At 42.0% G+C, this 15,130-nt stretch overlaps 3 protein-coding genes across 6 annotated transcripts in view; 1 reads left to right on the forward strand and 2 right to left on the reverse strand.

Moving 5' to 3' along the window:
- The window catches only part of pcnt (pericentrin), a 55,490-nt gene extending 48,630 nt beyond the window's left edge, over window positions 1–6,860 (reverse strand). For all 3 annotated transcript variants that reach the window (XM_062527216.1, XM_062527215.1, XM_062527214.1), the window contains exons 1-4: window positions 6,715–6,860; window positions 3,281–3,460; window positions 2,541–2,729; window positions 376–525 (exon numbers count right to left, since the gene is read on the reverse strand). In XM_062527216.1, coding sequence (XP_062383200.1) covers window positions 376–525; window positions 2,541–2,729; window positions 3,281–3,460; window positions 6,715–6,762 — 567 coding nt within the window. In that variant the 5' untranslated portion in view covers window positions 6,763–6,860. The remainder of the gene's footprint in view (window positions 1–375; window positions 526–2,540; window positions 2,730–3,280; window positions 3,461–6,714) is intronic.
- Window positions 6,861–8,470: 1,610 nt separating this feature from the next.
- zgc:112416 (uncharacterized protein LOC550509 homolog) lies at window positions 8,471–10,955 on the forward strand. Its single transcript, XM_062527583.1, has 7 exons — window positions 8,471–8,524; window positions 8,695–8,752; window positions 9,065–9,138; window positions 9,560–9,763; window positions 10,206–10,320; window positions 10,438–10,583; window positions 10,782–10,955. The coding sequence occupies exons 1-7, from the start codon at window positions 8,471–8,473 to the stop codon at window positions 10,953–10,955; spliced, it is 825 nt and encodes a 274-aa protein (XP_062383567.1).
- A 751-nt stretch (window positions 10,956–11,706) lies between these two features.
- On the reverse strand, window positions 11,707–14,802 carry LOC134071365 (targeting protein for Xklp2-like). Of its 2 annotated transcripts, none has more exons than XM_062528045.1 (5): window positions 14,696–14,802; window positions 12,850–12,951; window positions 12,644–12,758; window positions 12,242–12,360; window positions 11,707–11,988 (listed from the first exon to the last, which is right to left on the reverse strand). In XM_062528045.1, exons 2-5 carry the CDS (start codon window positions 12,880–12,882, stop codon window positions 11,869–11,871), a joined length of 387 nt encoding a protein of 128 aa, XP_062384029.1. In that variant the 5' UTR covers window positions 12,883–12,951; window positions 14,696–14,802; the 3' UTR covers window positions 11,707–11,868. The 2 variants fall into 2 exon arrangements, with proteins under 2 accessions (XP_062384029.1, XP_062384026.1); XM_062528042.1 differs by lacking the exon at window positions 14,696–14,802 and adding an exon at window positions 14,553–14,689.
- Window positions 14,803–15,130: the final 328 nt, after the last annotated feature.

A 15,130-nucleotide genomic window follows, 5' to 3' on the forward strand; every position in this document is an offset into this window, starting at 1 on the left:
AGGGCAGTGCTCCACTTCAAGAGTGTGTGTGTGTCGTTTGAGACATCAAGGACCACATCGCGGAGGAATGTAGAAGTGTACAGCAGTGTGTGTGTGTGTGTGTGTGTGTGTGTGTGTGTGTGTGTGTGCATGATGTAGGAGGGGGAAGTTGAAAATAGTAACTAAAAGGCAGCGTGAGTGTGAAACTGAAATAAACGTATAATGGTCTACCTGACATCAGGTAATGGCGTATGATTACGTAAGTTCAATATTTCAGGCCACGGAACACTGACTGTACAGCAGCTGTGCGAGTGTGTGGGTGTGTAGGTGGGAGAAGGAGAAAGAGAGAGAGAAAGAGAAAGTGAAAAGGAAGGAAGAGATGGACTGAAAAAGTACCTGCTGCAATTGCTGCTGGAGGGCTTTTATCTGATCCGTGAGCTGCAGTGCCTCCCTCTGCACTTGGTCTCGGCTCTCTAGCGCCGCCTGCAGGTTCACGCTGAGCTGAGAGATGATCTCATTCCTCTTCTCCACAGCACTCTGCAACTGCTATAATACCCACAAGAAAGGTTCACTCACAGACTGATAGCATGCTTCATATGCTCTCTTAGGATGAACGGCAGTGGAGACAACAAAAATGGCAACAAACCAGGAGGTAGGAGGCCCTAAAAATTATGATATACATGACGACACAAAAAATTACACTAAGTGCTGAGGCAAACTGAAAATTGGGGGTATTATACTACTATTACTACTGCTAGTATACTACAAATTACTGGCCCAACACACAGCTCAGAGATGTTCACCTCTCCCTTGACATGGATAACACTCAAATAACAGCTTTAGCAGCCGTGGTGTACTGTTTAGCGCTTCGGACTTGTAACCGGAGGGTTGCCGGTTCGATCCCCAACCAGTCCACCACGGCTGAAGTGCCCTTGAGCAAGGCACCTAACCCCTCACTGCTCCCCGAGCGCCGCTGGTTGGGCAGGCAGCTCACTGCTCTGGGTTGTGTGATTCACCTCACTGTGTGTTCACTGTGTGCTGTGTGTTCACTGGGTTAAATGCAGAGAACTGAATTTCCCTCACGGGATCAAAAAAGTATATATGTGACCCTGTAAAGCGGAACCCGTCGTTTTGGTAAAATTTACTAAATTAAGTTATTATGCTCACGTGAACGGCCATAAACTAAGCTTTCCAACGATATGTATATCGAGGGTATTACACAAACTATCGCTAAGATAAGCGCATCCAAAGTTGACATGGTTCTCCTGTCATGATATGCCAGAAGAGGAGAAATCACCTTTTTAAGCGGCGCGTGCACATTGGGAATGACAGCAAACGTGTTAAATCTTCGCCGGGTTTAACAGTCAAAACGTATGTTTTTTTCCGTGAAATGCGTTCACGATATGAAACTGTAGACTGTATACAGTCGAATTATGCGAAAACGTGAAATTCAACATTTTAACCCGGAAGTTTGTTATTTGTTGATTTTCTCAAAATAACGTTGTGCGCAAAACGACTGATTTTGCTTTGAATGGTCACATATTCTATTCTTTTTCTATTCAATGCTATACCAAACACTGGTTTAATGAATCAATTAAACAACATCAGGGATAAACACTCACACACAACCATTCCCATGAACAAAGTCTTTAAAAATTCAATAGCATTCCCGCATTCCATTAGAGTTGCCAGAGGCCTTTCCCCACACAGTTTAACAAAGCAAGCAAATAACCAACAGTACAGCTGCAAGCACAACAAACAAGCCAATCAATACAAATGACTCATACAACAAATTGCACAAACAAGTAGAAACAAGTCATTTCGCCAGCATATGTCTGGAGTAGTGAAGAATGAATATGTGTTCTGCTTGTCAGTTCATTGATGTGCGTGTGCGACATTAGTAAATTAAGAAGTGTCATACTGGCATAGACTCCATCCAGACACTGTTCGAATTATAACTGATGTGTAAATAATGAGACAAGCTTAGCTCTCTAGCAGGCAAATCCAGGTACATACACAGTTGAAAGATAAAGGATTAAAACCACAATATGTGGTTTATGTGCCAAGCAATTACATGAAATTTTTGGTTTGTTGTGCTGTGAATCGTGGCGACGGTATGACATGATGCATGAAGGGTTTGATAATGTCATATTGGAGAGAGGCAAAGAAAGGTGGCAAGAGTGAATTACTCCAATCACGGCCAAGGATGAGCGCAGCGCTGCCTGGGGCTCTCAGATGCACTCCGTTACTGAACACCCAAATGAATCCAAATAAACAAACATAAACAAACAAAGCTAAGTTGGGGTATGACAAACATCTCCACTTGCTTGTGGGAAAATGCCACTTCTATGCTATGCTTATTACCCACTCTAGAAGTATAATCTGACAGCCTAGTTACACTGACTCTGCAACTGAAGCGCTCCGTTCACATTGTGTAAAATAGTTTTAGAAGACTGGTCTTGTTTTTTCGAATATGCGTGTCGGTATGACATCTGGTGTAGCCATTTCCATTGATCATATTGTGTGTGTGTGTGTGTGTGTTTAAGGGGGAGGGGAGCTACCTTGAGCTGCTCTTTGCCCGTGTGAGGGACAATCATTGCCCCAACGTCCTCCACCACCTCAGGCTGGTCAGCTGCGGCCGTGTCCCCCAAAAGGGAGCTCTGCACCTGGGTATCTGCATGGTCTGTGAGCCTGCTACACTGCTGGAGCTCCTGGTCTCTGTGGTCCACACTTGAGGACCTTGGAGAGTGCTGAAGGGTTGTGAACAAAAAGGGAAAGAAAGGGACAGACACACACACACACACACACACACACACACACACACACACACACACACGGAAGCATACGTTATTGCTGGTTGTGTTACCATGACAACATTCCCCCCTCCAGCATTCACATGGCAGCTGACCCATTTCTTGTCTATGGAATGAGTAAGGGACACACACGCGCAAACAAACCAAGCACCAAACATGCAATCAGTCAGGGTGAATCACACTACAAGAACTACGGGGTGCAACGCATCCAAACGATACATTTATCTGCTATTGTTTCTATGCATCGATTTACTTTTCTTTTCACAAAACCCTGAATAATTTCAGACTTTATGTCAAACTACCGGCTACCGCAGTCGCTACCAATTACATTCATTACACCAATTCACCCACAGCTATTTGACAAAGAAGACAGTCACATCTGGATTACATTACACATTTTTATAGCATCAGAGGTTTTCAGAAATAGCACACATAATACTACAAAAACTTCACCAAGAGAAACAAACATTGAAAAACTGCTATCAAACCTCAGCCACGGTCCTGCTGTCCTGTCCATGGTCAGGCTCGTCCGTCGGGCTTGCTTCTAGGTGGCGCTCTTGCGCCGTGCCGTTGTCATTCTTCTGGACAGCCGAGCCCTTCCTCTTCGCCGTCTTTTTCTGCGTGCTCCCACCGTCACCTTTCGCACGACGCTGTCGATAGTCAGCAAGCTGTGGAAGAGGTTGAGGGACAGGTAGAGGGACAGGTAGGTGAGAATCAGGTAACAGGAGCTGAGCAGCAGCATGCTAACAGCTATTGGCCATGGGAGACTGGAGGGAGGGGGGGGACTACAGGTGGCGTCCAGGGTCACAATTTACGCAGACATTCTGAGATGGGGGGGGGGGGGTGCATCAAGTGCCCTCATCCCGTTTGATCTCAGCTGGAAAGCAGTCCCATTGGCATGGCAACCAAAATGAGGAAGGGATGCTGTTGTACACAGTACCCCATAAACATCCTTCGAAAGGAAAACTGAAACAAGGAAAGGGGAAAAAAGTGCAGAAAGAGAGAAATTCAGTTGACTCTTCCCATCTTCCGGAATCCCAGTCCTGGCTTCAAGTGTACAGGCTCTCCTGTCTCAATCCATGGACTCACACGAGAGAAGGAATTCCCGGAGTTCAGAGGCAAGCCGGCTGGCTGCTGTTCACCCACATCACTCTACAGACCACTCCCCTTGTGTGTGTGTGTGTGGCTTCTAAAGCTGCTTACGCTAGATCAGTGCGCTTCAAAAGGAGCCCACTGAAGCACCACACGCACAAACGCGCACACACACCCACCCACGAACCTTTAAAGCCACACTTTACACAACTACAGGAGCTACCTCCCATCGCAAACACAGAACTAGTGAGAAAAGGACACTGCATGAACACCTCTTCCAGGGCCAGAAAACTGGCACAATGTCAGCCAGACAAAAAAAAAAAGGAAACTGTACTTTTCACATTCATGACATGAGGTCATTCAGAGGTTGTCTTGTGAGGACATGGAGTGTAAGAAGGAGCATGACCGACTAGTGATGTAGCAGTACCAACCACAACATCATCTCACCCTCTCTCTCTCTCTCACACACACACACACACACACACATACACACTCACATACATGACTGATTTAACCCATGACTGAGCATTCCCTTTAGACCAGCTTGGCCAATGTGGATAATAGTGACCTATTTCTGCATGCAAATTAGTCCGAATGACAACAAATGTGGGTGGCATTGGCAGATTCAACACTCTCCAACTCATATCTATCTGTGTGTGTGTGTGCCTGCACATGGACGCACGCGTCAGTCCACCCCTCATCTCCCCCATCTTCTCTTCACGCCGTCATGTCACATGAGATGTAAATATCAGAAGTAGCCTGAAGCCATGTCTGAACCCAAAAACAGATCCTGGCTGGAGCACTGGGTGCAAAAGAGCTGCGGCTTGTCTTCAACAATCATAACAAGTATTTATAGGTGATCTCAGGAGTGTTCGATGTTTTTAATATTGGAAAGTGACTGTGTAAAGATTAAAATTGATAATAAGATTGTCATATCACTAGTGCAAACAAGAGACCAGCAACCGCAAAATAAGTCAGTTTATCCATAAAACATTAACCCAGGGAGTTAAGGCTGAGCTTGGCTTGGCAGTTCCATAGTGATTAAACAAGTCCCGTGGCAACCACTTAGTCAGTTGAACAATTTGAGCTTGAAATGCCACAAAAGACATTTTGCATTCCATTCAGTGGTCATAAAATTGTAATCTCACAAAGGTCTTTGCACAATTACATTTCCTATGGGATGAATGCCAGACAAATTCAAAGTATCAAACATTGATTTGAAATATTTGACATTAAAAAAAAAATCCCATTAAACATATTCCCATGTTTAATGTTCCCATTAAACATATTCTGTTTCCATTGCGTGACATTAGTCTGCCATCTACAGGGACAAACAAGAAACGATTAAACTATGCAAGCAAAACTCACATGGTTCTTACAACATGACCATGAGCTACGCACTATCCTTTAGCGGGAGAGTCATTTAAACAAAAGACCTAAACGACAACCTTCATAAAAAAATGCACAAATCAGCTGTTTAATTAGCTATAAGTATAACTTGTATACATCCCATCATCAATATGGGAAGTGTTTTCAACCAGTTAGTTACTCTGAGCAGGCTGACGGCATGCATTGACGTAAATGCTTACAATGTCCTAAATTTAACTCCGCCACCTGCGAGATGGTTTGGTCCTACCCAGAGACAGGCCTGTGTCAGATTCCCACTCTCACATATCTACTAGCAACTGCTCCGGGGCTGTCTACACGCAAACACTACAATTCGCCACTGCATGATAGCCTGGCACTGCGTTTGCATTAGCTTCAAGAGCAAATGAGTGCAAAGTGCGCTGACCAGGTCACTGCAAGATCTCAGACGTAAGGCCATCCTGTTCACCTCAACACCTTCTGTCCAACCTTGGCAGACATAAGTTACTTCTATTCTTGAGCAGCTTCAGTGTCACGATGAACTTAAGGCAAATTAGCTATCGCTAATGTCTGGTGGGCTCTAATCTTCCAAGAATCTTCATAACCTCGTTGGAGCAGCATTAATGGTCACTAACACTCAAATGTCCATATCAACTGAAATCTTCTCTTGGTCCGCACTGCAGAGGGGCATGGCCTACCGCAGCTGATTGAACTTGATGTGAAAGAGCCAAACAAAAGGACTGTGTGTACAGTATGCCACAGCCGTACAATGCCCAATCTCAAGCTCTTCATGATCAAATTGACAATACGGTAACAACACCGTAAGAAGAAACAATATACAGTTATCGTAACTAAATATTACTTCTGTAAAATGATATAACATCAGTTAAGCATCATTCAACACAGACGACGTAGGTTAACATTGCAGCACTCTAACGTTCAAGTCATATAACGGCAATGTTTCATGATCAACATAACGTAATCTTCAACCTTTGATTTGGGATACAAGCCAACTTGATAGCTGGAATTCTCATATTATAAATTTGCTGCTATAATGATTGTTATAAACCGCGATGTGTGTATGACCAGCATTAATCAACAACTCATAAAACTTTTCTCAACACCAGTGCTAAGCATAGGGTAACGTTAACTAGGGAACGGCGGCAACATTGTGCTATGATGGCTAAGCTAGCGACAGTTGGCATCTAGCTAATAACAAACAAGTTGTGGCCTTGCAGAGGGTCTCGCAGCATATTATATTTAACCGCAAACCCAAGGTAGCATAAAATTATACGTCAGTCAAAAAACCTTGGTCAGGAGAACTATCGTTAGTGGGTTAATACGGTGGCAAGCTTAAGTTTAGCTCGTTAGTCTACTAGCTAGGTTGCTAGCTTATGTTACCGCTATTGTATCCCGCAGAGGGGGAGTTGTATGACTTCACCAGCTAACATTTAAGTTTACAAACCTTTGCTCGCCCAGCTTCGACTTTTCTCCTCCGTTCATCTTTATCCATCTCCCGAATAAAGTTACACCATAAGAGAGGTTCCTTCTCGATGCAACGCTCAAATTGACGGGGTCTCTTATGTCCTAACTACCAATCTTGAAGTTGGAAAGCAATCCTCGGAATAACTGTCAGAAAGAAATTCAACATGGCCGCGAACTTGGTTAAACTCCCCCCTTATTGGTTAGGTCCAGTTGATGAGACCTATCAAAATCAGTATGATCAACTTTGTGGCCAGTCAGATTTGTGCTTAATGTCAATTTACTTAAGGCCCGCCCACTCACTCCTAGATTTGTAACTGACACATTATCAACCTATTAGAAACGTGCTTTTGACATACAAATAATAACAGACAATTTTTGTAACCAGTTAATGTCCTTACAGAATTTTAGACCCAGCCTTATGAATCTGTTTTCAAAACGCCGACTTTCATCTGCACCAGCTTCATTGGTCCCTAAAGCAACACCCATACAGCTGCATCAAGTTCCTCACCAATAGAAATAGGAGTGTCTGTAGCCCGGGTAAATTAACTGGACCAACCGCATGGCCCAGTGCCCAAACAAGCCCAAAGACTGTATAGAAGCCTTACATCGGTTTGAACGTCTGAACAGTCATTATACTGAAATGAATAGTTAGGCCTACTAGTGATCTACATCTTGTAATTGGGCCCAATGAAATCAATGTGTATTATGCACAGCATTTTCATTTAAATTAAAAGAAGTTGGCTAATTTGACTAACTATTAAGTTGCACATGTGTTGGACAGAGAGAGAAATCAGGATATTCCTAGGCTATATAGGCTAATATCTTGTATAATATCAATGTATTCATTGTCAGTCATTCATTGCCAGCAGACCAGTTAGCAAGCCATCTCATTCTATAAGGACATTGGAATAATCTTCTATGTAGGCCTACTGTAATTTAAAAATGAACTCTTATCTCTACTTTGCTGTAATCAATTCAGATCTGTAATCACAAACTTGTACCTGTCAATTTGTACCTGTTTTAAGTAAATGTTAAAAGTGTAATCATAATCTATTATTATTATATTATCATTATTATTATTATTATTATTATTATTATTATTATTATATTTGATGTCTTTGTATGTTTTCCTTTCCTCTTCTATACTGTTATGTGGGTTATCTTATTATTTATTTTACATTGTTTTATTTATAGGCCTAGGCTTATACTCTTATTTTTGTCATTCTTTTAACCACAATTATTAAACCGTATCTCTTGATACTCCATTGTTTTTGTAATCGCGGCTTCATTGACAATGTGGGCTACCTTCAATGAACCTCAGAGAATAAATAAAGGTTGGAATGAATGAATGAATGAATGAATGAATGAATGAATGAACGAATGAATTAATGAATGAATGGGAACAGAAATGGTGATTATACTGGCCCTGCATCAAAGTTCCTCAAAACCTTTGAGTACCCTAGGCCTACAACTGTTAGTGTTGTAGGGCTCTCTGCTGCATAGCAACTTGAGGGCTTGGCCTACTCAAAGATCATTCTTGTGTTTCTGGCAACCAGATGACTGATGTGAGGAAGTAGCTAACAGGCCATACACAAACCTGAGAGGGAAGGTATATAATACATTGTAATCTGAATGACTTAATGAGAATAGACCTCCAAGGTGGATTTAAACCAGTTCTGTTTGGAGAAACAACTTCTTTTTCCATTTTTCTTGGTTACTTCTCTACTCCTGCAAATATGAATGATATGGTAGACCAGATGACAAGGCTGAAACTGAAGCTGCTGGAGAAGGTGAGTTTCTGAGTGAGGCAATGAGCTTTAAGCATTTGCACTGTATGAGGTAATCACTTAACCACAAAACAGGATGATTCATTCTATTGTGCCGTTTGTGTATTTGTGTATGGATGAATCATCTGTGTCTATGCTTCTGATGACAACATTTACTTTATCATTCACTACAGAGGCTTGAGAATGAGAGGAACAATTATGATGAGAGGGGTGATTCAGCTATGTCCACAAGTAAGCTGTGCCACATTGATAACCTATTTATTTGCCTTACAGGTTTTCACAACAATGTACTGTATGAGTACCAAGTAGTCATGTGTATGTTTAATGTATATAGTGGCAATCTCTTATTTTATGAAACAATGGAGAGGAATTTATATTTTCTTTTTACTTAGCTTTTTCTAGTATTAAATTTTAGATAAAGGGCACAACTCTTTACCATAAGGTATTTGCGCCCTCTGATGGTCGAAAAGGGGCATTGCATTGGGAGAATATATTTCAGAGGATGCATATTCTTTCTTAACTATTTTCTCTCTTTCATTGCAGGAAGTTATGATGGGCAAGCAGATGCCTTACATAGTGCCCTGAGAAGGAAGCGGAGTTTACTGCAGAGGCTCAGAGTATGTAGAGTATCTCTATAAGCCTGAGATCATTTGATGCTGACACTCTTATCTAGAATCTTGTTCAGGCATGTGGTAGTAATAATAGTTACTCACCAGGCCTGAGTTGCTAAGAAATTATTCAAACACCAGCAGACATGCAGTATCAAAGTAGAGAAAACATAGGCAGTGAACCCCAAGGCATGCTGCATCATGTCACAAGAAGTTGTGATATCATTAACATGCATAGGTTCTTGGTGATCTCCATGAGTTTGGATCCTCGTGAGTTTGAGTTTGTTTGAGTTAGATATGAGTTGTGATTGTATGGGTAGTGTTTTGTAGTTTTGGAGCAGTACTGTGAGAGGCCAATTTAGAAAGTAGAATAATATAGTATAATCAAAGTCTGAATATTTTCTTTATGCTGTATGTCTGTGTCACGTAGGAGCAACAGTTACTGGAGGATCTTGGAAGACCACATACATGGGGAGGAGGTTACAGGCAACGTCATCGAGATCCCTTTTCAACAGCAAACCCTCCTCCGATTCACATATACCAGCCTCCTCCACCTCCACCTCCACCTGCCCCAGTCCCTCAGCTGCCTCCACCACCTCCACCCCCGCTGCCCCCCCGAATCATACAGCAGATGGTAACAAATCCGAGCAGATCTGTCTTTCACGTCATTTCTGCTCATAACTCTCATAACTCTATCTCAGTTGCCATCGGGTCCAATCACACTGCAAGTATTGCATGTGCATTCTGTCTGTGTTCCTTGGCTGCTGTGTCGTGTTTTATATGTGCGTTTACACTAGAAACGTCTCAGGATCAAATTTCTCTTGATAAAACTCCTTAAAATAAGTCAAAGTCTTCTTGAATTAAGTCAAGTGATCTTCGAGAGAGCACAAAAAAATCTCTTTATACTGAAAACAATACGTAGATCTTCTAAGATGTAACTTAGATGGCATATACCATTACATTCTCTGAGAGAGGTTTACAGGTTTATGATGTTTATAAAGTCATGTTGAGTAGAGCTGTTAATGTGGTGCCAGCCACACCTTGCCAAATCGTTTGTGTCTACTCTCCTCACCCAGCTCCCCCAACAACCAGCCACCATAATTCAACAGCTGCCTCAGCAACAGCCACTCATCACACAGATACCTCCGCCTCAGCCGGCAGCGCCATACAAATCTGGCAGCATCAAAGAGGGTACTATTAGTGATAATGATAAACTGTGTGTGTGTGTGTTTCATGTTAGAATACTCAGAGTGAGTACTTTCAAGGGAAAGTTTACAGACGACACTGGATGTGTCTGTCCTTCCACAGACATGGTGGAAATGATGCTGATGCAGAATGCCCAGATGCACCAGATCGTCATGCAGAACATGATGCTGAAGGCGCTCCCTCCCATGACTCTGAACTCAACAATGGGAGCCAGCCATGGTGCCCCCTCAACTCCACACTCTGTAGTTGTCAGTCATTCTTTAAACAATTATGACTATACATTTGAAATGTATTTTTATTGTCTCACAACTACACTTTTTATTCCAAGATATCTGATCAAATGCCCATCTGAATCACTGAAATCCTCTACAGTTTTACGTGTCTCTTTGTAGAGTACTCAAAAGTCTGTAGATTGTCATCCAGTTCTGCCCTTTGCTGTTACCCAGGACATGTACCCCAAAGCGAAGGGCAGTGCCATCCACCACCACCACCACTATAACCCATCTGCCCCTCAGCTGCCTCCCATTACCTATCCAATATGGGGCAGCCAGGGAGGAGCATACCAACCCTCTGTGCAGCACATGATGGGGCCAATATCACTCCCACCTTTAAACACGTAAGGGGAAAAAAGATGTGGGTTTACACTTGATCCAGTTCAGTTGATCTTGCTACAAGCCTCTAGCCTGTCCTCTTATGAAGTTGTGCAGTTTCATCCTGAACACATGACTTTTGGGCCGGTCTTAGCTATGAAAATATAGTTTAAAATTCATCATGGGGAGGATCAAAATATACAGCATTTTGTGTGATTGATAATTATCTAGTTCTCTCTCTTTTGACAGTGGCCAGAGGTGGAATTAATCCTGTGCCAGTGGAATTATGGATCACAGACAAACATCATTCTTCATAACCCCACCACTTGTTTCCCCATCATGTGAGGTCACCTTGCACACACCCTGAACTTTGCAGAGAGCAATTTGGGATTGGAACACAGATGGGAGGAGTAAAGTGAGAACTGGTACCGTATACAAATTCCATGCATCTGGTCTCTCCGCTTCAACGAAGGCCAAAGGGATGGGACTGCATAACGAGGCACTTTAATGGCAATTGCCAATAGCTGTTTAGCCTAGATGTATTTCAGTAACTATAAACCAATGTCATAATTCAGCCATGTAGTTCACTGTGAGAATATGCTGAAACACTTTATACATTGACTGAGATCATAAGGAGAGAATATTGTATGCACCTGACCTGAACTTAAGCCTTATGAGTGCAGACAGAATAGTGTATAGAAAGCAGCTAAAGATCACAAGAGAAACCAAGATATTGGATGATGTACATTTTCACACGTGTTCAAACAACCCAAACAAGACATTTGTTAAATAATCCAGTGTTTATTAAATATTCCATTTTGTATGTACAAATTCATAATAGAAAATCACTGCTTTAGGTAAAAAAATAAAACAAACTATGAATTAAGCAAAATAAAATAAATAAATTATACATTACAATTATTATACATTATACATAGCATTGCTAAAATCTATTGCCAAAAAATGATTTATGAGAAAACTGGGGAGACTGAGGGATAGTCACAGGAATCTCTGCCTTGGGCTTGAGTGGTTTGTAACATCTGATTCTTTGGGCTCTGTGAACCTAACAGCCACAGGGGATATTCAAGAAAGTAAAGTCACTCAACATGAGGGTTTATGCTGGAAATTGTTGGATATGATGCAGGACTAGTAGGACTAGCATCAAGCTATAAACCAAGCACATCAGTCTAAAGCAGATATGCAGCCTGCCACTGATGAAAGCTCAGCCTTGTGCTTAAAAGCCTCTGGATCTAGAACGGAAGTCACATTTTGCGCTGAAGAACCTCCTAGTCTACTGTAGGACTGGAAAAGGTTACCTGTTCTCGGCGAAGTTTGGCAACAGCCCCCTTCTCCATTTGCTCCTGTTCCCAGATTCTTTCCTGCTTCATGACCGCTTTGAGGGCCTCCCTGGACCCCTTCAGCTGGTCCTGATTCACTGCAAAAATGTATGCAGCAGTTCATTGAGCCAATTTCACAGTGTCCAGGTGTCTGGCCTAGTTGATGTTAATGATGCCTTAATTGGCAGGGTAAAACATCTTCCCGTTTCTGTCTTTCCTGTAGACTGAGCTGTTCCAGAGGAAGTTAGTTTACACAGTGGCAACATCTTGTGAAATAGGCTCATTGACACTGAATAGAATTCATGTGTGGTGGAAAAGGAAAATCGGTTAACTGAACTCCGCTCCTAGTATCTTGGAACTGCAAAGGTTCAAATGACTTACTTGGGCTAGCATGATTCTCCCTCCTCTGTGGCCTGAACGGTTCTTTGTAGGTAACCGTATTTGGCCTGGCTTTGAAGGTGGTTGCCTTCAACCATCCATTTTCCTCTTCTTTTAGCTGAAGACATACCAGGTGTTTTGCAACTGGTGAAAAAATGCTTAAGCAACTCCGTGTTATTAACAATCACAGTTCACATGAAAGGACTCACCTTTTGCTTTCTACGTTCTGCTTTAATAGTCATCCGTTCATCAGCCAACAGCTTGAAGGGTTGAAATGTGGTAGGGCTCACAACTCTCTTTTCTGGCACACCCTGGAAATAAAGGTTAAATAAACACACACAGATTAAGACAACCAAACAGACCCCCCTCCCCACTTAATATAATCTTCTCCGTGGTGCACAATATCTTATCCAAAATATCCATATTTTGTACACACTATGTGATACATCCATTAGCATAACATTAAACAAACATGGTTCCACATGCTTGATATTGTGTAAATTACATAAATACTGCATTGTGCCGAGAATACCCCAAGCACACATTCTGGAAGGAAACTGAGCACAAATGGGGTTTTTTGTCTCTCTTTAAAACAAAGGGGCCTGGTGGACCACAGACATTTGTTTAAGCAAATGGGAGTGGGAAATGGTGTACTTCCTGGCAATGTTCCCTCTAATTTTTTTCAGCACTGAGCAAAATTTTTTTTTTCTGAGCGCAGGTTTTACCACTGTGAGCAATTCGCAACCACGCGACCTGCCAAAAATGACCATATATATATATATATTACATGACAATAATGAGAAAGTAATTTAAAGACGGTTAATATGATGCTGTTTAATTCATTTATAATGGTGCACTGTCACTTTAAGACTCTTGCCGGCGCACTCTGCTGTGCCTATGGCCTTCTCATAGTCTATTATAGGCTAATGCTCAGGAGTGCATTACTCTTTGCGTTTTTCTTTAAAACGTTTCTTATAAAATGGAGATATCAGTTATCAACAATGACAAGCCAGCTGGATCCCTTTTGTGCACGCTCAAACGCGTTCCCAATCAAATGAGTAACATAACGTAAATTAGAGCTATTGCAATGGAGATTATAAAGAGTACAATCTCTATGTAACATGCTGTTTTGACATTGACATTGCAAACGTTCTCTAAGAATAGTGTAAAGCAGTTTGCTGTAACGTTTACCAACGCTGTTGCTGGGAAAAATAGCGAACAGCCAATGATAACCTATCGGGCAAAATCTATGATAGACTAATGCATGCTCGGCGGGCTGCATTAAAGTGCGTGACGGGCCGTAGCACCCCTGCTTTAGGTAATCAAGCTTCCAAAAAAAAAAGTTTTACCACTAGCGAACTCCCCTTTCGCTTTTGCCTCCGAGCAAATATGTAAATATCTCTGAAAGTTTTATCCTACCTGGACCATCTTTTGTGTCAGTTTGGACTATTTCATCTAGCCACTCATTTTTAAATGTTAGGCAGACCTTTTTCTGGAGCACCTGCTCAGCCTTTCTTTTCGTCATGGTACCCGCCAAGAGCCTTAAGAATACTTTGTTTGTAACGTTGTCTACATCCGACTTGGTTGTCAGACATGTCAGTATTTTAAATGTTTGTTAACTAGGCTACATCGCGTTTGATAGTCACATTTTTAACCCCTGAAAAAAAAAAAAAAAGTTTGTGCGGTCTGAAAAATATGCGCGGTCTGAAAAATCTGTTGCGCGGCCACTTCGACTGGCCTGCGCATCCGCGCACGCGCGCAGCTTAGAGGGAACAGTGCTTCCTGGTCCAAGTGAAGATTATTACAAGCTACATTATCAACAACAGCATTTGCAGGATCTCAGGATGCAACATTACTCCAAGCAGCTAAAGCTCTTTGTTAGATCAAATAAAGGTTGTGTCTGACAACTTACCGCCACCCCAGTTAATATTGAGACTGGAAGAGGTCTAGCATGGAAATTGTGTGCTTTTTGGCCCTCCATTTCCATCTAAGATTTCTTTAGGCATGTGCTACAACTTGTCATATGAATATTTAAGCACTGAAGGAGCTACGTACCCTATAAAGTCGGGGTGGAGTACAAAGGTGTTTATGGGTTTCATCAGGTCCCTTTCCACAGGTGTATAAAATCAAGCACCTTGATTAGCAATGCTGACTGTATGGTGCTTGAATACACCAGTGGAAAGGGACCTGATGAAACCCCTGAATTGGTATGTCATCAAATTCACCTGTGCTAACCTGCAGACCAAAAGGCGGGGTTTACAGATTGAAGCCTGCTGCAATGAACACCTCTCTTTACAAAGTGTGTGTTTGTACCTTTGCCATTTTAAACTCCTAGATTTAAAAATGGAAAAAAGAAAAAAAAATGTTGACAAGAACAGATCTACTTCTATCAATAATTCAAAATCACTTAAATGGGATGTTGGGAACTGCATTAGGCCTAGATGCATCATTTTCAGCATACCAGCCACAGAGGATAGGGTACAGGTCTTT

This window comes from Sardina pilchardus, chromosome 23 (genome assembly GCF_963854185.1).
Source record: "Sardina pilchardus chromosome 23, fSarPil1.1, whole genome shotgun sequence".
NCBI classification, from domain to species: Eukaryota; Metazoa; Chordata; class Actinopteri; order Clupeiformes; family Clupeidae; genus Sardina; species Sardina pilchardus.